The sequence below is a fragment of the Melanotaenia boesemani genome, chromosome 1, assembly GCF_017639745.1.
Source record: "Melanotaenia boesemani isolate fMelBoe1 chromosome 1, fMelBoe1.pri, whole genome shotgun sequence".
NCBI classification, from domain to species: domain Eukaryota; kingdom Metazoa; phylum Chordata; class Actinopteri; order Atheriniformes; family Melanotaeniidae; genus Melanotaenia; species Melanotaenia boesemani.
In genome coordinates, this window is record NC_055682.1 from 20,762,075 (window position 1) to 20,789,903 (window position 27,829).

At 37.5% G+C, this 27,829-nt stretch overlaps 1 protein-coding gene across 1 annotated transcript; it reads right to left on the minus strand.

Annotated features, from left to right (window-relative positions):
* Positions 1-1,382: 1,382 nt before the first annotated feature.
* On the minus strand, positions 1,383-27,670 carry usp47 (ubiquitin specific peptidase 47). Its single transcript, XM_042007743.1, has 28 exons — positions 27,357-27,670; positions 19,559-19,759; positions 16,693-16,809; positions 16,412-16,565; positions 16,227-16,323; positions 15,999-16,144; positions 15,767-15,846; positions 13,976-14,125; positions 13,697-13,792; positions 13,452-13,604; positions 11,595-11,753; positions 10,810-10,941; positions 10,564-10,640; positions 10,348-10,403; positions 9,874-9,986; positions 9,646-9,747; positions 9,289-9,496; positions 7,231-7,346; positions 7,006-7,125; positions 6,085-6,889; positions 5,673-5,848; positions 5,488-5,568; positions 5,214-5,329; positions 5,008-5,126; positions 4,746-4,876; positions 4,081-4,128; positions 3,864-3,994; positions 1,383-2,103 (listed from the first exon to the last, which is right to left on the minus strand). Exons 1-28 carry the CDS (start codon positions 27,399-27,401, stop codon positions 1,929-1,931), a joined length of 4,104 nt encoding a protein of 1,367 aa, XP_041863677.1. The 5' UTR covers positions 27,402-27,670; the 3' UTR covers positions 1,383-1,928.
* Between the last annotated feature and the right edge of the window lie 159 nt (positions 27,671-27,829).

A 27,829-nucleotide genomic window follows, 5' to 3' on the forward strand; every position in this document is an offset into this window, starting at 1 on the left:
AATTAAGAGAAAAGGTTCTAATTTAAATTCTTGAAACATGGACTAAAGTGCTGCATTTTTTTACTTTTAACTGACATTCTTAAGGCAGTCAAGACAACTCAGACATATCTTGTACTCACTTTTTTCTTGATAAACTTGAGAAACAATGGATTTTTCCCTGTTATGCATTTTTAACCTAAATCCTGTTAAATCATCCCCAGACTCTGCTGCAGTTTGGTGATCACAAACAATATTGTTAAAAAAAGAAAGAGGGAAACTGCCATCAGCCCCAACCATGACAGGTTTGTTTGCAGACATTTGTATGTGAGAATGAGCATTTCAACACCCATGTTAGAAACCAGACTAACACACTAATGTGTGAATGCTGTTCAATCTCTTCTGCAGCAACCCTAACATGCAGCTTGTACAAGTAAAAGAATAATTTTTTTTCTTTGAACCAAAAAATAATTTCGAGTAAATTAAACCCATTTTGACATAAAATGGCAGAAACCAAATTTATGAAAAAAAAGCACTTTAATTCATTTCTAAAATCATTTTAACTATTTTCACACAGGATCTGAAATCTCAAATAAACAAAAAAAAAAAAAAAGAGAAAGATTTTTTTTTTCTGATATTGGCATTTCTACAGTGAATAGCTGGTGGCAGCATCAGAAGTCCAGGGCGACCAGGATGCTGAGCTTCAGTCCGACACAGAATTTGCTCGAGCAGACTGCAGAGTCCACCAGGCTTACTACACCCTCTGGTGTCAGTTTATCAAGCAGCAGCAGGTAGAAGCGCCCAAAAAAAAAAAAAAAACTCACACTCTCTGTCAAAAACCCAGAGAGCTACCTCCCCTCAGTACAACACCACACAACATGTGGATGATGCTTGACATGTACAGCCAGTTCAAATGGTGCAAAAACCAAAAAACAAACTTTCTAAACGAAAGGTTAATAGACAGCAGAAGTGTATCTGGTGCCTCAGGAGACCCAACTGAATTAAGCCTGGAGCAAAATGATCATTTACAACAAACAACAAAACAAGGAGATTCTTAACATTGTCTACATGGTTTTGTTTCATTGTACTTTATAATAAAAGGGACCAACAGCTTATTTATCACGAAGTCAAGTGGAAGTGATGTGACAGAGGCAGAGCTCCTACAAAACATAAAGAGCAGCATTAAGGACAACCCATAACAACACATAGCTCTGGGTATCATAGGAGCACAAAAGAGAAGACGGACTTCATGAGTTTAGAAATTCTTAATTGTTGCTTTTAGACTTATCAAATCTTGTAAATGACTGTTGACTTCAGTCACTGTAAAGAGCACGGTTTCCCATATCAGTAAAGGTGATACTGAGAAAGGCTGGATAAGAAGTTATTGGTTTGTTCTGTCGGTTTTAAAATATTTATAGGAAGGTGACAAAGAATGACTGATCTCTGACAGACCAGAGCTCAACAGGTACGAGAACAATGGTATCATAAGACAGCTACAGATGAATCAGTATCAACATTTAGTCAAAAACAGGAAGATGAACACAGGGACAAAGAGGAGTGTGAAAGAGCCTGATTTTAAAGGTGAATAGAGACTTACATGGACAGGATGGATGCTTTCCAGACCAATTTCACTGTCCTAACATCTCTTCATCTATTTTTAGAAGCTATTTATTTCTGTTGATTTGTCAATAGTCTTTTCTGTGTATGAATAGCTTTTGTACTTCCCTTTAACGTTACAGTACAATACACTATAGTGCACAATAGGGTTTCTGAGACAGCCCTGGGGCTCCGAGTGGAGGGTGAGAGCACATCTGCCTCACAATGCTGCTTGAGTTCAAGTCACTTTCGGGGCTGACATTCAGAGTCCTGATGCCTGGCTGCCCTCCTGCAGCAGCCAGGTGAGCTTTAAAAAAAAAAAAAAAAAAAAAAAAAAAAAGTGGTTTCTCAGTGCTTCAGTCCTGCCCTGGGTCTTTCACAGGGCCACCGTCCAGGTAGATCTTGAGAGCCTTTTCTTTGCGAGGAGAGTAGCTGACACGGTGACCGGTCTTTAGCAGACGGCTGCTCTCCTTCTTCATGAGCTCATTGCGCTCATCCTCAGACAGCTCCCGAGGTTCCTCTCTGCTGTCCCTGAACAAACAGAGATTACAGTAACGTTAATGTAAAGTTACAAACATTAAGTTTATTAAGAGATGACTCTTACTCTTCAGAACAGTGAATAACAGCAAAACTTAAATGTAAACTAGATTCAAATTCTTCAAGCTGTCTTTTCAGGCTTGGTAAGCACCATCTTTACTACACTATGTCAAAATAAGTACCAGTCAGTAGTATTAGTCAAACCCCAGAAGCTCAGTAGGTCTCTGGTTGGTCATTACTGAGACTACAGTCACAATCTAACCTGATCACTTCGTGGGTCACAATTTTCTGCTTTAAAAACCTTTTTTTAATATATATAATCTTTTGGGTAGCCTCATGCAAACATATAACTACCAGTAAAAGTGTAACATACTTAAAAGTCAATATATGTTGCAGTACATATCAACCTATTTATTATATTTAAGAACATTGTTGCCATGTTATAATGTAAATGTCTGACTACAATGATGACCAAGAGATGCTTGGAATACTTGGAATCAATTTAGTACTGCTCTTTTATCAAAAATACATTGATAAACAAGTTTTCTTTTTGAACACATGTTCATTGCACAATATGCCTCACTAATGATGATAGTGACCACTTAATCATAGTAACAATTTTAAAAACACACACCTGATAATCTCTCTCTCACATCACTCCATCATATTTTTCAAAACTCCATGTATCCCTGCTCCAACATACTGACTCAATTTAAATGGATCAAACAGCAAATTACGTTTTTCAAAATGACTCATTAATGTGAGTCAGGTGTGTTGGAGCAGGGATACATTGAAAACCTGCAGGACTGTGTCCCTCATAGTAGTAGCTCTGCTCTAGCTTCTGTATCTTTAACTAAATATTAACATGGAAACAAACACCTGGCTTGATGCTGATGTGAGGGAACAGTATCTTGGGGGATCTTTTCATGCCAGAAGCCACCATGACCACAGAGGCTGCCACCACTGGAACTGCCCAGATCAAGGCAGGCTGGGGTTCACACCAGCGCACGACCTGCAATCCAGGACCCCCAGCCACCCAGACAAGGGCGATCCCCATGGTAACCACCCTGCAAACTAAGCAGGCATAGGCCCTGGCATGGAAGATCCCCATGAGGAAAACACTGAAATTAAAGATGTTAGACCAGGGGTGTCCAGCTCTGGTCCTCAAGGGCCACAATCCTGCAGGTTTTTGATGTGTCCCTGCTCCAGAACCACCTGACTCAGACTGATGAATCATTGTGCAAAAATTGGCTGTTGGATCTATTTAATTTTAGGCAGGTGTGTTGAAGCAGGAAACATTGGAAAATCTGCAGGACAGCGGCCCTCAAGGACCGACTTAGGACACCCCTGTGTTAGACAATAAAACCAAATTAAAGCACCAGGTATAAAGTATAAATAAAGTTCATAAAAACAATGTACCTCGGTAAAAAAAAACAAAAAAAAACAATATAATCAGAGAGCCACGTAAATAGGAGGTATTTAAAAGAAATATAAAAAAATATAAAATAACAATAATATAAATAAGATAAAGTAAAATAAACAAAATAAAATAAAAATTTAGTTAAAAGCTAAGCTAAAAAGGTAAGTATTGAGCGTGTTTTTAAAAATATCAACAGTCTCTGCAGCTCTGAGGTTCTCTGCCAGTTCTGTGGATTATTTAATGGTTTTAAATATTTCACACCACTTGACCACATTGCTGTTTCTACCAAATGATTGATAAAGAATCTTCAGCATGTACTTATTGTGACTTTTACCTGTAGAAGACCACAGCGCCATCATCACAGATGTAAAGAGGCCACACATTAAGCGTTGACACCTTAGGGTTCCAGTCTAAATCCTGATGGATCTCCAACACGGAAATATCGCACGGAAAAGTTCCTCTACCCTGCACAGAAATGACCGGTAGTTTATCAACCGAGTCCCACAATACAGGTAAATTAGGTCAATTCTAAAATAATGACATTTACATACCTTTGCAAAATCCAGATTCTCAAGAGGAATACCACTAATTTCACTGAGCTGCAAACAGAAAAAAATAATTACTGACAAGAAAAGTCATTTCTATTATATCAATTTGACAAACATCGCTTAAGTAAAATGAGCCCATTGTCTGAAAAAAGTAACCTAAACTCATAGACTATATCAAAGGAGAATAAAGTCCCTAATGAAGACAATGCACAACTATGTTAAAATGGCACTCTAACAAATGGCCAGCAGGAATGATGCTTGTGGTTGCCAAGAAGTCAGATCCTATAGTAGTGAATGGGAAAATTTACCTCACTTTTAAGAAGGGAAATGCTTCAGCAAACATTTTCCTTGTGAGCTGTCAGTCCTTGGTTTCAAGTCTACTTTAATTATGAAATGATCCATTTTGAGTAAAATAGATGTTACAGCAGGGGATGGCTTGTGATTTACAACTCCCCGCCATGTGGGCACATACTCTCATTAAGCAGTACTGGATTAAACTATCTTGAAGTCTGGAGAATTATTCATAAATAATAAATAAATAACACTGACAGTCATCATACTGGTTACCAGTCTTGAAAATAGTCATCCATGGGCAAATAGATTACATGATGGAAGATATACCCATATTTCACACACTGATTACAAATCTAATCCGGTGGAAGAATTACCTTCTCCTTGAGTTCTTCTACACTGCTGCTCTCCAGAATCACCTCCTCAAAGGGTCCCAGTTTCATTGTACCTGGACTCCACCTCCGAGTCAGAACAGCCAGCTGAGACATGGATTTCATTTTCTCTGGTTCTGAGAAGTAAGACAACAAATAAATGAAAGTTTTGAATGCATTCTCCTGCAATCTTATACGCTAATTGTAGTTTTGTGGCGTGAAATTAATGTGAATTTGTTTGGAAAAAAAACTACAGAGCAAGTGTTACCATTGAGGACTTCGAGGAAAACTTCCCAGTTGGAGGAAATGCTAATGTCCTCCTCATAGACATGGTAGTCCAGAAACACAGTGCCTGGATTCTTCCATGTCTTTTTCCTGAGACGAACCCTAACCACACACATATGAACCATTTTGTAAATTTTCTCTCTGGACAAACGTTGTCACACTTTTAAACTTTGGTCTCCATCTCATTACCTGTCAATGCTGAGATCAAGCTTGCACTGCTCTTTCAACTGGGGAAGCAGCTCTTCTTTGGACTGTCTGACAGTCATACCCTTGGCAAACACCGTGTCCACAAGGAACTTGCAGGGCTGTAGAAACAAAACATATTAAGAATTTTATTTACTAGAACGTTTTTACAAAAAGGAATTTGAAAACTGGATTGCTAAAAGTTAGATCATTACATCAAGTCACGCTTAAGCACAAACCCCATCCAATTACAATAGCAGAAAATGTATTCACATCTTACCTCTGGTTCATTCACCAGTAGCTGATACACCTTAACTCTGTATTCACCCTTTTTCAGTGCTCTTCCTAGTCGAATAGTTATCTAAAAAAAATAAATAAAGTTCCAAGTTAAGTCATATTTTGAGGATTGCATTCTCACCATTTTGTCAGCTTCAAATTACCACATCCTGAACAGTTTGTCCCGACCTTGTTATCATCTGAGAACGATGAGAGTGTTTCATTGAGCCGTACGCTCTCAAACTCCTGGTTGTTGGCATACACCCGAAACACCTTGAACTGGGTCGAGGTTACTCCTACATACGGTTCCAGGTTCTGTTTGAATGCTGCCAATGTTATTCTCTTGTCCACATGAACCACTAAACCTGAATGAGATCACAATAATGTAATATTTTGTCAAAATAATTCTCTGAAGAAAGAAAAGCAGCTAAAGTAGTTTGATCTATTAATTTAAACAATATCACTCAACTACACAAGAAAATACTCTAACAAAATAATAATTGTACTTGTCCCTAATTAAGTTAATTTAAAATGTAATTAAAGCATATTAGACAAGAATGACAACATGTTTAAAATGCATTATAAAAAAATAGGTTTATACATTTTTGTGTATCCCATGAAGCATCATCCTGAGAATAAGGCTCTGCTCTGAAGTAATGGTATTGAGCTTCAGCCTTGCTCTTTCCATTGTCGTCATATTCGCTGTCTGTTCCAGAGTCCTCCTCAGCAGTGTCCCAAGTCTCTTTTTTGCCCTCATGGGCTTTGGATCGCCGGCTACTTGTGATGCTGTGTGAATCCAGGCCGTTGGCCAGCTGGATGGGGCCGCTGTCTGCATTACACAGTGTGTCACTACTATGGCTGGAGCTCAAGATGTCACTGTCCACTGAGCTGGTGCTGCGGTCATTGTTCACCTCAGAGTCCGACCGCTCCTCACAGACAACTTGGTTCTCAATATCAGAGGCAGAACCACCACCACCCCCGGGTGTGGCCCTGATCCGGTTCTCCAACTCTCTGTTGTCTGCAGCCACGCAGAGGGAAGAGTTTGAGTCAACCTCCTGGGTTGGAGATTCGATATGTTCGAAGTCGCTGGCGTCAGAGCTTTTCTGACTGTCACTAGTGCTTGACCCCTGCTGCTGCTGCTGCAAAGACAGGTTCTTTAACTTCTCTGTGCTCTCCTCCAGGATAGCCTCAACAGATTTCCTGCTACCCTTTGACCCATCAAAGGGCCCATCAGAGTCCTCTCCTACTTTTTGGCAAAGAGTTCTGTTGGCCAAGGTACCAGGAGACTGCTCTGGCAGTAAGACTAATAGACGGATAGTGTTTCCGTGACGATCCAACAGTTTCCACAAGAGTGAGTCAGTGAAAGCAACCTGATGATCCATCAATTCAGAGCTCTCTACAAAAACCTGGTGAAAAAAAGTGCAAAAATTAAACCCTATTAACAGGATTTTGACTGTCAAACAAGCACAATAAAATCTGATTATGGAAACAAACAACTTAGAATAGAAAACAAATTGGAGACCTTGTTACTCCTGAAGAATCCCTCAGCTTTGAGTGTTTTGTTTGGAACATACAGAAGCCTGAGGTCATTATAGCATCGCTCCAAGACCACTCGCATGGTTTCTGGAGATAGGCCTGTTGCCTAGAAAACACACAAGGTATTCAGACCTGATCCTCAAATTTTATTGGGCAATGTAGAGTTACTATATAATTTCCTGTGCCAACAAAACTGAGTAAATCAAGGTACCTGTGCAATAAGCTGTTTGAATTCAGTGATCATCTGGTTCAAGTACGCTCGAACACTGATTGGAGAGGCGATGGTCTCACTCTTCAGATCAACAACGTGAACCTTCACCATCACCTCTGCAGACATAAAAAAAAAAAAAAAAAAACACAAAACCATAAAGCCATTACTCTTCATAGTATTCTGTCCACTTAAATGGGCCCTATTATACTATTTCAACTTTTTTGAGCTTTCTAGAGTGTTATAGTGTTGAATACTCATCAGAGAAGTAAGTGGCGCTGTTTTTGATCACATAAACACATGTTTGAGTTTTCCAGTTTGTCTCTACATTCAGTTTCCATGGCGCTAAAACACCAGGTTTTAGAGAGTTATTTCTTCTACTTCTCAGTTATTGGTCATCTTCTCGAGATCGTGCACATTCACGAAAACAAAGGCACAACCATCTTCACTGCTCAGTATAAGGCAGAAGACACAGGAACATTTTTAGTGTCAACATGTGACACAAGAAATGCTTCTTCGCTGTGAGGGAAAGCTACATTTCAAATTCCCGAAGGAAACAACAGATAGACAGCAATGGATGGAGTTTGGATTTGTGACCGGCACTTCATCGAAGACTGCTGGAGGAATAAGGGCCGCTACAATGAGGGATTTGCGTCCAGGCTTTAGCTGAAAGGAGGGTCTGTTCCTACAATCAAGGACCGGTTTCCGATCTTGAGCCACAAGCTGTAAGTAAAACCAAATAAGTTGTCTGTTTTGTTTTGATAGTGCGTGAGCAGCGGTGAAACAAAAGCAATTAAACAAAACTTACTTTACCTGATCGCTACCAACAGGTAACTCACATGTACTGATGACCAGAAAGTTAGCGCTCAACACTGTAAGTGGAAACGCTACAAGCAACCAGGCTAAAAACACCCAGCTGATTAGAAACGTGAAACAATAGATGTTGGAGATGGAAGAGATGGAGATGGAGAGACTGGAAATACAGCTAACTAAGAATCCAAAGTGAAAGTGTTAGCAAATAGCATCATTACCTCATCTATTTCTTGGTAGCAGATGTTTTCCACCTTTGTTTGCATTGTGGTACATTTGCCACATGTACACCTATTAACAGGGGCATGTACAAATATATAAGGCGAGTAAAGAAAACAACGTTAAATCAGACTACAGCTGGTAAGCAGAGTATTTACCAAACAGAAACGTCTTGCTGCATTCCTTACTGCAGGTTGTTGAGTTCACTCATTTTTCAGGCTGATTCAGGCTCAAACCGGCCTGTCACGATAACAAATTTTGCTGTGCGATAATATTTCTCAGAAATTATCGTGATAGGCGATAATATTGCGCAAAGCTTTAATGTTGTCATTTTGAGACCATTTTCAACTAATATGACAATGCCATAATGATGCAAGTACACCCTTTCAAAGATCAATAAACTTTCATTTCTAAAGAACATTTTACACTGGAACTGGAAGAAATTTTAAATAACAAAACAATAAATAGAACGGACTCAGTCTCATTAACAATGAATGAAAACCAAACACAACCAAAAACAATAATTATGATAGAAAATAAAGTCTCTGATCTGTAAACAAAACTGCCCTTTAAAAAATATATTTATAAAAAAAATTTAAACATGGGGCTCACACAGGGAAACCCAGTAAAACTGCCAGTTAGTATCATTTATATGCGAGAGTCTCACAGCCAGTGCGTGAGAGTGGGCAGCCCTGTAAACAAATGCGGCATACCGGCTCGCACATGTTAAGTGTTTCACCACTGTCTGTCAGAGGCTGATATTGATTTCTGCCCTTATGAACTCACATATTAAAATAAAATAGCCTGAAATTAGCATAATAGAGCCACTTTAAGTTAATCATAACAACTCTTCTGTATTACAGGTTCTATCTGTGCATGGTCATGGTGCGAGACAGAATCCACAAAACAGATTTTAGTCATATTTATAACTTCCTATGAAAAATAACTGCATGCAACTACCTTCATAGCACTGTGTGCTGTCTATAATATTCACATCATTCCTAAATGTTAAAAAAGCAGTAGAATACTGACCTCCAGGCTTGTAAGGCTGGAAAACTTGCTCTGGTCTACGTGTCTCAAGCAGCAAGTCAAACATGTATGAGGACTTGACACCTCCAAGGAGGAGGCCCATCGGTGTGTCCTCCTCACCTTCGTATGATCGCTCCAGGTACTCATGGAACTCATCATACTTTACCAAGCGGCAGCAGTCGAGAGGGACGACTCCCTCCAGCTCCATCAGCTGAGTGCACAAAAAAATAACACAAGAAGATAAGGGCAGTTTCTACAGTATTGAGAAATCACATTGAACATCTATTGAATGATCACTACCTAAAGCAGGTTAATCTTTTATTTTAAAAAAAGCTGGGTAAAGAAAACAATCAGATTAACCTTGTACGCCATTTCTGTTGCTTCTCTTAGAGTTTTGTCTTTGTGCACTTCCAACTTGCTCTCCAGCATCATCTTCACAGGATGCATGCAGAAAAGTTTGATCTGAAGAGAAAAGATCAAGTTCCCCTAAATTAAACTTCTTATTTATCAATAAAATGGGGACATTTATTACATGGTGTGTATTTAGAAGCAGAACACGTTCATTTTAACAAAGAAGAAGTTGCATACCTTGCATGTGTTGCGCTCAATCTCCCTCTGGCGCTTTTCTTGCTCTTCAGACTCTTTCTCTTTCTGAACCAAACTTTTTATGTGCTCTGGAAAGTCTTCCACAGCTAAAAATTCTGCAGACAAAAGAATGCAAAAGCGCATATTAAATCTACTGGTTTGGGGCAACCACAGGACAAGACAGGACATCTGAAAGAAAAAAATTACAATATGGCACTGAAATATTTGCCATTATCTGTTGAGATTAGTTGAATGCAATGCCTCTAAGAAACTACAAACACACCTTCCATGTAAGCCGAAGACATGACAATCTTTGTCAATATAATTAACTGACATTTACAATAATCATGTGGAAAATGCCTAAGGAATGCAGAGACATCAACATAAAGTTTGACAGTAACATGACACCAACAATTTCAGTGTCATCAAAATGTTTAATTGCCATAAAAAGCAAATAAAACTGAATTAATCCCTTACTTGAATTCCTTGAGGGGTCTTTCAGTCTATAAATCAGCATATAAGCATTTGTAGAGCTGTTGGATAGTGAAAGAAGACCTCTTAATAATAAACATAGGGAAATAAACAGAAAATATGACTCATATTTCACACATTAAATATATATATATATATATATATATATATATATATATATATATATATATATATATAAAATTAGGACATACAACAACAGACCTTGCAAAGGCACTGGAATAATAGCCTCTGCTCCCTGAGGACCCCCCATATGTCTTCCTGATATCATCCTGGGTGATCTGTCATATAGAAATATTGCAAAATTTAAAAAACAATGACATTTCACAAACATAAGGTGTGCTTATTCATAGGCAGTGGGCATGTGGTCTAGCAGGATAAGTGTGGTAAGTTAGTTATTGACTTTCTGTAGTAGGACAAAACAGGTCAGGACCTAAAGCTGGATCTGACCTTGCTAACGTGTTGATCATTGAAACTGTACCACTGGCCATCACTGAAGGATTTGATGCAGGCATAGTAGTGGCCACCAGCAGCACTCCCCGAATGGACCATGACAGAGAAAAGCTCAAAGGTCAACAAGTTCTGGAGAGAATGAATAGAGCACTATTTAGGGAAAGATAACATTAGCAGGATTTCAGACTGTTGTTTTTACAAAGACACAAAGTGATAGAGCTGTTTGAATTACAGAAAAAGAAGAAATAATAGGAGTGAGACATTTATAACTATCCATTAAAATTTCTCAGCTTCTAAATAAACCTGGACGATAAAAAAAAAAAAAAAAAAGAATTTCTAGAGGTTAAACCTGCAGTTTTGCTGTTATTATCTTTGCCCTTATGATAAGCAACATAAATAAACCTAGCTGTCCATGTGTGTTTGAAATGTTGATGCAACAAAACAGACTTGAAATGTAAAAGCACACATTATATCGGGTGTAAACTGGCTAATTAAGGTTTGTAAAAAATGTTGCACAACACTGTATCAATTCATTTAATGACCTAATCTGCATGACTCTTAAACCTATGATATTAAGACAACCAGATTGCCCAGCCCTACATACAGTGCTTCTGTACACACTGTACAACTGCTGAAACACTGTACTACCACTCATGAAAATTTTACAGTTTCTCTCTGGGACAAAGTATTTTTCATTTCATTTCATGAAAGGTATGAGGCAAAGTATCTGAATCGCAATTCAGATGATTCGGGTCATGTGTTATTCACTGAGTGACAGTTACCTTTGGCTTCAACGCCCTCTCTGTGCTGCTGGTGCTGTCCAAACAAATGCCCTCATCCACACAGTCATCAGTGGAAAAATCATTGCTCATTTGGTCGCTGTGGCAACTGCCTTCATTCTCTGCTCCACTATCAGTGCAGCTTTCTGTCTGAGGTGACTTCTAGAGAAAGGCCATAACAAAACCAATAAAAGAGGTTTAAACACAAGACAAGAGACAGTTATCAACCATAATTTATGTCTACCTTGATGAGCCAAACCTGAAAGCACAAACAGAATGCTCAGCGAGATAAGACAGGGGCCCTGAGCAACAGTTCAAGGCTTAAAGGAATCATAAAGGCTGCTTGCCATTTAAGTTCAAAGTCCAACATACACAAATCATTGTGATCTATAGACTGAGGGAAAAAAAGAAACAAAAACCACACACACATGAGAAAAATAAATTCAGAACCTCACAAGGCCTGGGTCTCAGATTTCTTGTTAGTGCTTCAAGCTATTCAGAAACAAATATTGTGTCTGCTTAATTAAGGAACAAGTTGCAATCAGGCAAAAGCAGGTAATTATGTTATTTCCAACTATTAGGTCTCTTAATGCCCACTCTCTTGTTTGTGCAGTCCTTACGATCTGTCGTACCTATTTTCCAACTTCTGAACTTCTCTTTTGGCCTGGTTGCATTGGTAATATGGATTTAGTCAAGTGAGTATCAACTGGGAGTCTGAACAAGATGCTGTATTCTGAAAATTGGATTTTTTTTTTTTTTTTTTTGGTGGTCTCTGCATTTAATGTGGCTTCTGTCAAAATAGACCAGGTGTATATTTTTAGCTGAGCAGAAAACCGCCTCTAGAACGCATTAAAATCGCTCCATCTGGTGGAATCACAATTACTGTGTTGGGAGTCAGCAATCAGTTCCAGCAGCCATGTCAAAGCCAGGAGGCAGTGAAGCCTAGCCTGCTGGAATACTGAGGTAAAGCACCTTAACAATCAACAATGATTTAAGGAAAATGTTTTGTGGATCATGAAACTGAACCTGTAATTATTTAGAATGAACATATAGCACTTTATGATATGCATAGGCATTGAATAAGAACAACAAAATATATTTCTAAAATATGGTTCAGGAAGGATTAACAACACTTCAGTTTACTGGATGTGAACATCAACAATCTCAATACCATCAGTGTGGCTGTTTGCCAGATGAAACAAAGTCGGAGTTGCCTGAAAAAGCAATAATAAATTCTAAAAAACAAAAGACTATCCAACTCTTCGAGATGCCTATTCTGAGTCCAACCCAACTCTGGAAAAATGTCAAAAAAAAAAAAAAAAAAAAAAAAAAAGAAGCCCTGAAGAAGCTCTGTAAGGAGGAATTATCAAAAATTCAACAAAAGTAAAAGCAGGTCGGATTTTGTGCTTCTGGAAAAGCTTGTTTGAGGATAAGGTAGTGTGACTGAGGGTTTGAAATCCATTGGTTCTACTTTACTTTTTTTCCACTAGTGTTGTAAATGTTTAATGTGTTTAATTAGGAAAAAAACAGAAAGTCACACGAGTAGCTTAACCACATTGAGTTAGTATTTCTAATTATTAAGTAGTTGTGACTTACATAGGGATGAGATTACATCTTATGAAAAATAAATGTAAAAAGATCAGGTAATTCCAGAAGATTCAGTAACTTCAGTGTACAAATATAATTAGTTGTCCTGGGTGATTAAATCCTTTTTAACAACATACTGATACAACATGCTGTCCATTACGTTTTGATAGTTAATAGAAGATAAAAATCCCATCTGGGTTGACCAGTAAAATGTTCACAAGCTGAGGGCCTTCTAATCTAATCTAAATCAGAGAGAGTGATGTCTGCTCTCACCTCATCTTCCACATCAATGAATGGGCTCATGTCAAGCTCCTCTGGGAAAGTCATGCGGTCATTAAGCTTGATGCGATGCATAGTGGTGTAATCAAAATCAAACCTTTTCAGCTGTAATGTCAGCAGGTAGGGAAAGTGCAGAAACCTCAGACCCTGGGTAAAGAAGTGTTTATAAAAGAATGAGATGAGCTCAATAGCAGAACACTTCATTCACTTAACACAAGTCCCATTTCCTGTATGCTCACCTTTCGGGCATCACATTTCTTTTTGCAGCGTTCACAAAAGTATTGGTTGGGTCCATCCAGAGTTTCTGGCTGGATGAATGCCTGCAAAGCCTCCTCCTGTAGCAGTAAAATGATATTTACTTTATTTAAATTAAATATTAAATGGTCAGAATCGGTATCAAAATGAGCTTTGAAGTAGCTGTGAAGTAGCTGCCAAGAGTGGATTTGGTAAGTGTTAATGGAGAACTTGATGCCTTAAGTGTAAATGTTTAAAGGAATTAAATGTCAAGAAAAACACACCACACTCCCGTAGGCTTGGCTGGCTCCAAAGGGTCTGATCACAAGAGGGATGTCCAGATAAGTATCGATTCTCCAGCTCTCATAGCCACATTCCAAACAACGCACATAATCCTTCAGCTTCCCTTGGTACAGCTGGTTGATCAGATCAGCCTGAGAACATGAAGGCATCACAATCAAGTCTCATCAGCTACATTTCCCCTTAAACTAATTATCATTCCATCCCTCGTACGAAAAAACCCCCAATGTGCCATCATTAATATGTAAAATCATAGTCTTTGTAGATACATACAAAAAATGTTAAACTTTCTTTTGGTCAGCAAAATTTGTTTGTGATTGTTCTCATTTACTGACAATTGTTCTGTTGATTCATTTGTCGATATGTGAATAGAGTATTCAAAAAATACTACAAATGAGCCCTTTTCACACACTGTGTTTTTTTGGTGCAAAAAGAAAGGGTAATTCACACAGACCAAAAAGAGGTGTGGTTTAGTGATACATCAGTGTGTGCTTACACACCAAGTCAGCATTGAGAAATCAGCTATATGTAAATAGCGGACTATGTACTTTTAGGCAGTCCGCTTTTCTACTGAAATGAAAATCTGCGGGGGAAAAAAAAAACCAAAAACATAACAAGGGGCGAGATTTGTTTTTGGTGACCTGGAAGTTATGAGCACATTCACACCAGACATTCTGATTGGAATCGTAGTCCGTTTGCTCAGAAAGTCAGCTCAGTTTGGGGAACTGTCAACTGATTTGGATAAAAGAAGCGGACTCCGTCTGCCTACAACTGAAAATCTCGGCCCACTTTAAGCAGACCAAATACAGGAAGCAGACTACAAAGCAAAGTCAAATGTAGGATCAGTGTACAGCATTGTGGGTAAACGCAACCAAAAATTACACCAAGTGGGACAATAGGTGGCTCTGGCCGGGAGAAATGGCTCGCAGGCAGACATGGAAGAATGCGGTAAAACTTAGAAATATGTTCAACCAAGACTGCTAGGATCTCGCGTAACTCCATATTTTGCTGTTATGTGGTAGAAACAGAAGGTTTCCTGCATTAACCAATAGATGAACGAGTTAAGTGGTAAGGTTAGCTTAATAAGTGGACAGAACAAAATTCCATTTTTGCGAGAGGGATTACACTTGAGCAAAGCAAGAAGAAGAACATTTACAGCTGCATCTCTGGGGTGTAGCTTGTCGTGCAACACGACGCTACTATTTGGGTAATATTAAAGGTTCTGCATCAATTGGACAATTAAGTATAAATCTAAATATCTATTTCCAAACTAACGTCCTGTGCAGATCTACAAAAGACTTGTTTCTGCATATTGTGAACAATGAACTAAAAGGCTTAAAAAGTTCATGAATACCAAAACTGTAGATTGGTACACACACACACACACACACACACACACATTTATATGTAATCTTTTTATTTTCTATTTTAGATTGAGAAAAAATGTTAATTAATAACTGGTTTAATGATTATTCTCTCACTTTTTTCCTTAACTGAAAACTAAAGAAAACAACTGGAGCAGTATGTTACAGTAGTTTTAATAGGCTCACATCATTATTTTTGTCCTAACGAAACTCACATGTACAGACCACAAGACTGTATGCACACGCAATGGACTAAAGGTTGGTGGTGTTCAAGTCAGTCTAGTGATAAGAAAAACCCTAGCCCTAGGGCTTGGTGACCCATTAAACTTTTTGCACAACATGCCTTTTGTTTTCATTCTGGAGAGAGCACTCAGTCTGGCTGCTGAATTTCTGGTGCTTGTTTGCTCTTACCTGTTCTGTCTGCTTCCACTTCTGCTCTAGGGCATCAAACATGACCCTGCACAGCTCCTGGACGTCATGCTGTTGCCAAGCTAAAGAAAATTAAGAAAAAAAAAAGAAAGAAAAACACAAACCCACAAAAAGAATAATTAAGTCAACAGACAGAGAAGCACATGCTCCTTTTTTTACAGAAATACGTAGACAAGGCATGTGAGTTTAGTCACAGGACAGAACAAAAACTCACCCTCACTGCTATCCCAACCAAAGCTCCGTGTCACATCAGTGGTCTCAATGGCCCTTTTCTTACTAGTTTGCAGAAGCACAAACAGCCTTTGCAGCTGATAGGGAATACTGGTGACTGGATCCTCTTCTGACTCCTCAAACTCCCAGCTGATATTGTACAGTTATAAAAGGATTTTAATTAGTTTATACTTCACAAGCTACACAGAGACATTTGGTCATAATTCCTTACTTGTAGAGCGCATTTCTGAATTCTGGAGTCATAAACAACGTCTGCAGGAGGCTGTTCAAATAGCAGGTCATTGCTTGGTTAACCAAACCTACATAACCTGCCGGTGGAAAAGGGAGAAAAGTTATGCAAGGTCACTTAGGGTTGTATATCTGTAGTCACACATTCAACAAGTGACCAAATCTTACCTGTCTCAGATTTACTGAGGATAGATGAGTAAGAGTACGATGGACTGCTGTAGTCACCACTGCCACCTGCACTGCCATCTCTTGGTAGAGGCCCGATAAATCGCTCCTGGGAGCTGTCATCCAGTCCACTGCTATCTGCTGTTCCTGACTCATCCTATGTACAAAATCATACCTTGAAATAACTTTAGCCTTTAAGTTCAAACTGTTTTACTTTATTTACCTTATTAAAAGGTTTGTTTTATAAAATCAGGAATTAATATTATTCATCTTTTATCACTCACTGATGCAATCTGGGGCTGCTCTCCATCTTTGTCAGTAAGCTGGAGGAAATTCCTCTTACCACCAGGCTCAAAGCCAGAATCAGAGAGGGACATCTCGCTGTTATGTTCCAATGGTGCCTTTAAGAAAATAGTCACAAAAATCACATAACAGGTTTTATACCTTTGCTTATACATTGACAATTACAAAAAACAACACCCCCCAAAAAAGTAAAAAAAAATAAAATAAATACAAATGTACATACAAAGACAAACTCACAAGAATATTTAGACTCCTATTGAATTCATTTTCAGGAAACTCCCTGATTTGATGTGCATGCAGACAGCAGTTTGAAGCCAACATGTGAGGAAAACTACCTAGCCGTCTTTCACCTGGCAAGCTGAGAACAAGCGAACAATTGCTGCAGTGGAAACATGCAGCAGCTTAATCCACTGACCTACTCAGTGACATAACCACAGGCACAGCACCTGGGCTTTGGCCTGGGTCAGCAGCAGGATTAGCCTGGGCTCATTTAAGAAAAGGGAATAATATGTATACAAAGAGACAACAGAACAAACTTGACACTTATTAAGAATATTAACTATACATCGAGTTTTCAGTTTGTTTGAGCCTGATGTATGAGTGGTCTCTGCAGGTTAGACCATTTTTACACTTCATTATCTTTGCAGCCCTGTGCAATCATATGGCTAACTGGATTTATCTATACTGAAAAAATAGCTGGCACTGTCATCAGACAATTCCATTATTAGCTTTGCGGAAGTTATGAAATAGTGGCCGTGTTCTTGCAACACAGCTGGTGCAGGGACTATAGTGTGTGTCATCAGTGAAGATTAGAAAATAGCAAGTAAAAACACCCGATTATTAATCCCACCAGATTTAACCAGAAATACTCAACAAACTTGACTCCTCCAAAGCGTTACAGAGTTAAAAAGGAGGGGAAAAAAATCTAGAAATAGCATATTTCTCTGCTTCTGTTAAAACTCTTACTCCATACAGCAATTCTTTTTATCATGAAGTATCTGACAAGTCCCGTTAAAATATATTTCCTGGTTGATTATTTCCAAACTGTAGCAGCATAATGATGGTTTACACTTTGCAAAACTCTCAGAGACACAGCATACTCAAGTGACTATATGAATGGATAAAAACTCTTCCATCCATACACTGCATCCTGCAGAAAATGACTGTGACAGACATGACTACTGCAAGGCTATAGAAAGAAAAATCTCATTTCAAAGCACTTTTTTTTCTGAGGAAAAAAGAAAATGCTGTTCCAGTTGTCAAGACACGCTGGAAACTAGGGGTATTATATGGCCTACCCTTACATGGGACCTGAATAATATCAGGTCCAAAAGGTAAAACTAAGGTCTGTATCAAGTCCTGTTGTAATGTTTCAGGTCCACAGGTCTGTTTAATATCACATATAAAACCCAAGTGGACCTGAGGGGTCCCAGTAATCAAACAGCATAGATCCTGATGTCAGTCTAAATTTGTTGATGCATCATTGCTATTGTGAAGTAGAATAGAAATACAAGCAAACGGCAGAGTTTTGTTTGTGGTCACAATGTTGTATCAAGTGACATGCATGTAAGATCCCTCCTGTTCAGGAGATGAGTGCAGACTTGTATCAGAATGCTTAGATCTTGGTTGTAAGTCAGTCCTCAAGGGCTGCCATCTTGCAGGTTGTCTCTGACTCAAATTTAAAGGATCCAACAGCCTATGAAGTTCTGCACAGCGACTCATTAATTTGAGTCAGGTGTGTTGGAGTAGGGAAACAGAGCTGGACACCACTGGCTTAGATGACAGCAAATTAGCAATGCAGCAATGAAAAAGCAGCCGTTATTATAGTTATATTTTTATAGTTAAAATGCAACCAGCTACCTTTGCAATGCTAGAAACGGCAATGCAGCACATTGTAAATAGTTGGCATTTCTTATCTCTCACAATGACAGCAAGTAGTATTTGGAACTGAATGTATTTCATCAGCTCTGTTGGTGAGAAGGGTGGATGATATAAGTCATAGCCAAGCATTGAGAATGATACCAATGTTACATTAGATAAGACACAAAGTTTAAATTTAACAACTTTGTAATTTAATGTTATTTTTTAATAAAAAAAAAAAACTATTAAAGCTTTGCTATTCAAGACTTCAAGTTCAAGTCAGGGTCAAAGTCATGGTTAGATCCAGTGAACAGATCATAAACAGATCCAGTTAGGTTGTAGCTAACAGTTATGCATGTTTGGGGTGTTATGTAAGTTTTTTCTGGAGCAACGTCTACTACTAACAAAATGGAACAGAGTTTATTCTGTTTAACTGGCATTAATACACACATATAGCAAAAAAAGGCATATTAACTTTGATTAGAATTAGACTTCAGTCATTTCATGACATATTATAGGGTACATATTTATTACCTCTGCCAAAGTAGATGTCATGTATTCGGGGGCGTTTGTCTGTCTGTCTGTTTGTCTGTTAACTACATAACTCAAAAACGTATGGAAGGATTTTAATTACATTTTCAGGAAATCTCAAAATGGAATAAAGAACAAGTAATTATATTTTGGGAGTGATTCAGATCACCACCTGGATCCAGGAATTTTTTTGAACGAATGTTTAGTATAGGGAGATAGAAATTCTAATGATAAAATTAGCTCTAACTCAAAAATAATGCCCACACTCATTGGCAAAAAAAAAAAAAAAAAAAACCCCAATGCCCCTTAATTAAGGTCAGAAAATCAGAAAACATCACAGTTTACAAATACTGGATTTTGTATTTTAACCATTTGATTCATAAGGACAATCACCAAACCTGAGCCCACAGCTCAGTTAAATTTTTTATTTATTTTTTTTTAATTCAGCAACATTACCATCACCGTGTCCGGAGTATTTCCCCAAGCAAGCTCAAAGGTGCCATTCACATATCCAGCTTTGTGGGCAACATCCTCGTAAAGTTTGGAAAGCGTAGTGGAAGCAGGCAAGTTGAGAGTTAGCCTTTCATTGATTGTCTTCGCACTGGTGGTGTCCTGAATTATGCACAGAACTCTGGGCTCTTCAGCGGCATTCTGTATCTGAAAACACAGAATAATGTGAAATAAATTTTAATAATTAGCTGCTTTTACTTTTCAAATTGTTGACAAATATCAAAACACAAGAAGTTAATTCATAAAGTCATATTAAATGTCAGCATTAGCAAACATGCTACCACAACAAAGAGAGATTTCATCTCATGGTCACAGATTCCAGGCAGCAAACTAGCACAAGTGTCAAAACATTCATACCATACTATGTACATGTCAAGAAAACTTGTCAAGATGATGCTGTAATCAACAGTTGAAGTATCTATATTTTTTATTAATTTAATTACATCAAGGTAAAAAAAAAATTAAGAAAAATTGGGACATGACATTTTATCCTGATGCAGTTAAATCAAAATAATATCAAAACATAGTTACTGTGATGGACCTGTTGATTTTATCTTTATCTGAAAAAGTTCTTATGTTCTTTTGTTTTTTTTTAACACAAACTGAATGGTTTCAAGTAGGAGCTTCACTGAAAGTGCATCAACTCTTTTAGCCAGATGACTCTACCAAATTGTGAACAATGTCTGTCTGCCTCACCCAGCTGTATACAAACAAGTAAATAGAGATGATTATGATGTTTATGTTACCATGACCATGATTATCTCAAATAATTGCAATAAAAAAATGTATGCCCTTCTGATACCTCAGCAAGAACCCTTTATACACAACTGGAAAAGTACATTTGCTGGGCAGTCGCAGATTGTTGAATTTATTTATCTAAATCTGTAACAAAGAAAGAAAAACAGGCCATGCAATTGCTGACTCATGCTCGGCTCTTATAAAACACAGTTGTTTTTTTTGTTAATTTCAAGATGTAGCAATTCATATGTTCACCTAAACACTCTATTTTCTGAGTAATTGTTCACATGATTTAAAGACTGAAAGCAGAAAGAAAATCCTTCAGTCATACAAAGAAATATAGTGACTGCTTCCTTCTCTTAGTTATCTAAAAAGAAACTATTACATATTTATCATTTTAACTAGCAAACAGTTAAAAATCTTATGACGTTAAAGAAAGGCAATGTAAAACATTATAGTAGTTTCAGATTACTGATTACCTCAAAGAAGAAACTTACCATATGATAAAGATTACTAAAAACTAGTAAGCTTGTATTATTGGAACATAAACTCATAATTGATCTAATACTGACCAATTTATCCTAGTTTTATATTGTATTTTATAAAGGTAACGTTATGGCAAGACACAAATGAAAATTTAACTACTTATGATCAACAGGTGTTAGTCCCAAAATTAAGGTGATGTAAATTATGAGACCCTGTCTTGAACGTAACCATACTCTAAACAAATCAGTATTTCACTGCACACAATTTACATCGTTGTCCTTAACTCTAGCACTGATGAATGCTTCCTGAAACTAACTGCTAATTGAAGACGCCTTTGTCTTAGCTTCAGTATGACAGTCATCAAGGCTGCCACTTCATGCGTTTAACACCATGCTTCATCACACGTCACACACAGACCTGAGAAATCCTCTTCATTTCATCAAAAATATTCTGTCTGCAACTCCAAAACACATCCTAATAACATATGGAGATAGTTGGGATGGAGAACAATTAAAAACACAACAAAAAAAGTAATGTGAAAAACATCTAATTATCTTTCAAAAAGATGAATAAATAATAAATTAGAAGAGCTTATCGTTACAAATGTTTGGTTAGGAAATTAACAGCTTGGATGACGAAAGGGTTTTAATTATGGGAATGTATTCAAGTCAGAAAGGTTTTCACCACCTATTTGTGAGGTTTGGGATCTTGACAAAATGTGACTGACAGGTCCTATAAAGAAGCTGCAGCTCACAACACACAAGTGTATTATGAGATTAAAGGTTATTTTTACCATCGATATAATCACAAGGTGCCGACATTAAGCCACAGGTAGTGCAAAAGACAGGCAGTATTTACAAATCTAAGTAATGATTAACGGCACATAAATAATTCATGTATATTCATAATATTGTGAAATGTTATGACTTATGAACATAAACTAACCAAGAAATGTTAATACAGCTGTTTTGTTAAATAAATGCAATCAGATTATTTAATTTCATTTTCTCACCACTTCTTCATAATGCACTGCAGGCAACCCTGTTAACCTGGCTGCTGTAGCCCACTGCAATTTTATTAAAGTAAGCTTGAGCTTTTCATTCTCTCAAAGAAACATCAAGATGATGCAATTTGTTTAGAAATACAGCTGGTAACTGCAGTTTATTTCAAACACTTCAGCATTTATTTTGTTCATTATTCACTTTGATTTCTTAAAAAAACATCAGCCACTTGCAAACTCATACTAGTTACTACTAAATAAAATAATATTCTAATTTGTATGTCTTAAAAGGATGTTATGCATTTCGCAGCTAAATTGTTATCAGCTCAATTTATCAGCACAGTTATGTAACACTTAGTCAAATGTACAGTGTCTCTTAAAAGTACTGATCCTGTATAACTTAAATAAATAATAAAATTATATTTAGGAATTATAGCAAGAGAAAGATTACTGCATATAACCTTTTCTTTTCTGCCAAAATATTATTAATGCATTTTCTCCAATACAAAAAGTACAAAGTGAGTCAAGATAAAGCTTAAAACAAAACTGGTATGGGACTCGGAACTGAAATAATAATTAAATAATGAAAATAAACAAATAACGAAATAACAGGCAAAACACCATTAAATGTAATGAAGAAATAATTATGGATGGTTGATCTTAACATAATGGTGTTAAACAGTACTAAATTGCCACAAAGATATTTTTTATGTATGAACATAAAGAATTTGATGTTGCAGCCCTAAATGTGGGAGGTCACAGGATACAATTTCGCACCATATGGTTTGATTTTTCAAGGTTTTTACTGTTAATTGGCATATTTTCTTGTCAATCTGGCATTTATAACCACATTTTAGCATTTGAGCTGTCAGTGTTGGTTAAATATTTTTTGGCCCAAATCATCAAGGTTACATATAATATGGACATTTTAATAAATAATCATCTAGGCCAAATACAGATCTAACATAAAATGATAAAACCCAAACATTCCACGATCTATGGTTTGGATAAAATGTGTGTAGAAATAATAAGGGCTAGCTTATGTGACTTAACATTTGATGCACAGAGCAGAGAACAAACCCACTAGAATACGGTTGTTTTTGAATTGCTGAAATCATGCTGTCAATGTGTAAATATCACAATCGCAACACTACGGCCCCAGATGTTTTGAGTCTAGCCACTGTAGCCAAAACAATGGTAACTTTACTGTACATTTACTGTTAAACTTAACTGCCACTTTTTCCTCCAGTCGCTCTGCTCTGTTGCTTATCATCAGCCACAGGCTCTCTCACTCAAAAACACCTGCACACACATACACTCACTCACTCATTCAAAACCGGAACTACGCTAGAGGGCTGGCTGGGCTGAAGGATGGAAAGGTGTCTGATCAGCAAAACTGTTGCTGGGAGTCAATAGCTACAGCTACACACCCCTCCATTAACCAGTTCTGCTCTGTACATGCACATGCGCAGAGCGGCAAACTGGCAGATAAGCTAATTTTGTAAGACCAACAGGATGTAATATGGATATTTAAATTTCCCAAAAATCTGCTGCAACTCTACAGCTTTCTCAAAAGAAAAAGGGTAAGAAATTATATTTGGAAACTAAAATAATGTTCCACAAAGACAGACCATCATTCTGGCTTACACAGCATTTCTGTTTAACTAGCAATCATATTGCTAGCTAAATATTTGCATATTTGCATACTGACAAAACAGGAGCGTTGAAGACGCTATTTCTTTTGCTTTGAACTCCGTTTATGAACATTTGGATAAAGGAAAATCTTATGCGAGAATGCTTTTTATAGATTACAGTTCTGCTTTTAATTCTCTTGTTCCTGTGAAGCTCATTCACAAATTGAAATCTCTGGGACTGGGCGATGCCATGTGCAAATGGATTTTAAACTTTTTAACTTGTAGACCACAGAAGGTCAGAATCAATGACTGTGTCTCTGAAGAACTTTGTGTGAGCACTGGCTCTCCTCAGGGTTGTATTTTAAGTCCCTTGCTTTTTACTCTGTATACATACGACTGTACTGCTACTCACTCCAACAATCTGATTGTTAAATATGCAGATGATACCACTGTTGTTGGACTTATTAATTCTAATGATGAATCACATTACCGTGCAGAGGTAGAAAACATTGTTCGTTGGAGTGAAGAAAATAACCTCGTTCTGAACATTTCAAAAACATGTGAACTAGTTATTGATTTCAGTCGTGGCAAAAACAATTTGCCCATTGTCATCTATGATACGGAGGTAGAAATGGTTGAGAAATGTAAGTTTTTGGGTGTGACTCTCTCCAGGGATCTAAGCTGGCATTCAAACACCGCTAACATTGCTAAAAAGGCTCGCCAGCGTCTTTTCTTTTTACGGAAACTAAGGGAGTTTACTCCAAACAAAACTATTCTTTTAAACTTTTATCGGTGTGGTATTGAGAGTCTTCTTACCAGCTCTATTACTGTGTGGTTCGGTAATCTCACTGTGAAAGAGAAGGAAATTTTAAACAAAGTGGTTCGCTCTGCTCGCAGGACAATTGGCTGTGACCTACCAGTCCTAGAGGTCTCCTACAAGTTCAGACTTTTAACCAGGGCTTTGCAGATCATCAGGGATCCCTCTGGCCACCCTGCTTCCGAGATGTTTAACCTCCTCCCCTCCGGGAAAAGATATCGCTCTGTTAAATGCACTACATCTCACCATGCTAACAGCTTTTTTCCACAAGCTGTGAAGGCTTTGAACAATGCACCTTGAATACCTCGAACAAGCACCTTATTGTATTGCTTTTATTGCCTTTTTATTGCTACTATTTATTCAGTTTTTTGTTGTTTTATTATATTACTGGCAGCTATGTATTCTTATGATCAAGCTATGTGTGTCTATTTAGGCTTGTGTTTTTATGTTTTGTCTGTTTATATGTGGAAAATGCTTGAGCTTCTTGCAACTGTTTTCCAATGTGGTTTTTCTTCTAATACTGCAAATGGCAAATAAACTGAACTGAACTGAACTGATAGCTATCCTTAGCACTAGTGCACATTTCAGTGAACATTCCAGCCCCAGGTGATCTACTTTTTTGTTGAGGTTCTGTAAGAATGTCACATGATCCAGTAATGCCAGCATGATCACAGATCCAAGGATAACAGTGATAAAGCAGCACTAACAAGCTGGTCAACTTTAGCATGATTTTTTAAGTTGTGTACATGTGCATTTTCACAGCACCATAACAGAAAAACTAGGTCACCTAAAACTGCTGCCAGCTTCACTGGAAAGTTCAGATGTAAAGGTTTTGCCCAGTTTCTGTTTAGTAATCTAAAGCTAATATTTTATTATGATGCATTTCTTTTGATGCATTTTTCATTCTTGGTTTTTACTAAATGGAAAGTATTAAAAGTATTAAAGCAACCAGCATAATTCTCAGAGATCTCAGGGTTATTAGAACTTTATTGTGGGGTTACCATTGAGTTGTAAGTCAAAGTTGAAACGTCAGTTTTAGGAGCTGCCACATCTGTACAATAAAAATACCATTGTTTCAAATGATTCTCTCTAATTATTATTGCTCATGCTGTAGAGCAGTAGTTCTCAAACTTTCTTCAGTACTGTACCCCGAGTACAGTCTAACAATAGCAAAATATTAAGAAAAAATTATCACTCCAAATGTGACAAGAGGAACACTAAAATATTCATATATGTGGTTTATTTTGTACTTTTGTTTATTTAATATTAATAATTATTTTAAGACTCAAAGTTTTTATTCTCTGATATTTTATTTTTCTTAAGCATAAGTGCATCAAATTAAATGGATCTAACAGCCAATCAAGTTCTGCACAATGACTAATTAATTTGCGTCAGGTGTTTTTGAAGCAGAGATACATGGAAAACCTGCTGGATTGCGGCCCTTGTAGGACCGAATTGAATAGCCCTGTTCTACATCATGAAAAACTAAACCTGGTAATACCCTGCAGGGGGTGTTAAGAGCCATTTTTTACCAACAAAATCCCGTTTTTATTATTATTATTATTACAAACTTACAAAGTATGGGTAGTTATAATCACAGTTAATACTATATTGTTTACACCTGCCATACAAAAAAAAAAAACATTTTAGGGTGCACTATCCCTTTAAAGGCTGGAAACACCCCTGCACAGCAACAGTTATTTCCTCTTCAGAATAAAGTCTTCCCTTTAATAAGTATTATATGATACGTTTTAAAAATGAGAGTTGTGCTACATCATCATTTCTCATTTATATTAAAGCTAAAAAGAATGACAACGTATTAAGAATCACTCTCAATAATATGCATATCCAAAGAACTATTAAAAATGGCTGGTACCAAATATTGCTATCACATATTGTAACAAATGTATACAGATACGTTAGTACACTATCATTAATTAGTAAAAAAAAAAAAAAAAAAAACCATGTTAAGGTCCCCTGTCAAAAATGTTTACCACAGAATTTTACTAATAACCTGGTTCAACATTCCAGCCAACTAACACCTGACTCGTCAATGACGCTGACAATGCTAAAGACGATTCAATTTCTTCTTTGTACAATATATTTCAATTCACAAGGAGTACAATAGTCGAACATAGAAAAGATGCTATTGATTATTACGATAACCTGCGAACTGTTTGTCCGCCATCAAGCTTAGCATAATAAATACCATCTTTTAGACATCCGAGTTGATCGTGTATATATAACCTAAATTTACACTACACTTCAATTTCACCAGCATCAATGCTATGTTACACCTGTCTGCTTCCTCACCGTGAAGTAGCTCGTCAGTCTGCTCTCATAGGATAGGGGTATGGATTTAACTTGCCAACATTAACATTTACAGCGTTAGTGCAACTCAAAACAAGCTAGAAATGACACCCAAATAAAATTAAGTAATAATACTCTAAATTATGTTCTAAAGTTGACGTTAGTCGTAAGTATTTTAAACGTAGTCCATTACGTTAATTCATTAAGCTATCTGCATTTGGTTTAGCAACTTTCAAAACATCAGGATTAGCTACAGTTGTTGCCACTGACCAGATTTAAAAGGCTAACGACATTAGCTAGCCAAATCCTACCTGCTAATGTTATGCAAGTTAGCTAACTAATGTTGACAATTTTTAAATGTCGTCTTTGATTAAAGGGAAAGCATAATGTCAACTGCAACATTTGAAAAGGTTGTCAGTTTTTGACTGTCGCAGATCCAAATCTAAAGGCCAGACAATTTAACACTTATTATCCTTAATCTTTTGATATCTAAACAAATTTACTTCGTCTGAAATGAAACGAAACTAGCCGCTAACAGATGCTAGCAGCAGTTAGCCATGTCATGATAGGCCGTTCAAGTCATGTTAAGCTAACTGTTAGCTGCAGTGAGTTAGCTACTACTCGATACACTAACGCATCACAAACTCCCAAAGTTGATGCCAAAGTTTGGCTATTATTTATGTGAATGATGTGCACAGGTGACAGCTAACGCTTAGAGGCTGACCCTCCGATCGGGACTGGCTCCTGTAATAACCTCACCTCTTTGGGCACGAACTGGTTCTCCTCGCTAGGCACCATTTCCATTTGTACGACAGTTTAGACAAGCATCTATCCGGACAAGGATGTCAGCGAAAAAACTTTGCAGCGGTAAACACAAACATGGTTTGTGTTCGGTTTGTTGTAAGTTTGGATGCTTGGACACCAAAATTAAACTTGCCAAAAGTTGTAGGCTTATCAAAGTGACCGCAACACTCTCGGTTACACTATCCAAGCACGAAGTGTCCTGCTATAAACGGAGAAAAATGGCCGGTGTTTTACTCCGCGAGACTTCACTCGAGGAGCTTTGGCGTCACATTCCATCCAAAGATCTGTGCGGACATGATGACGTAGGTGAGTGTGCTTTTTGAATAATTTTGAAAAGGGTGACAATGACAGAAGTATTCAAAAGCAAACCGAGTTGGGAATTGTTTAAATCTACACAACGGAGCAGGGCCTTTCAGCCTTCTGAAGTC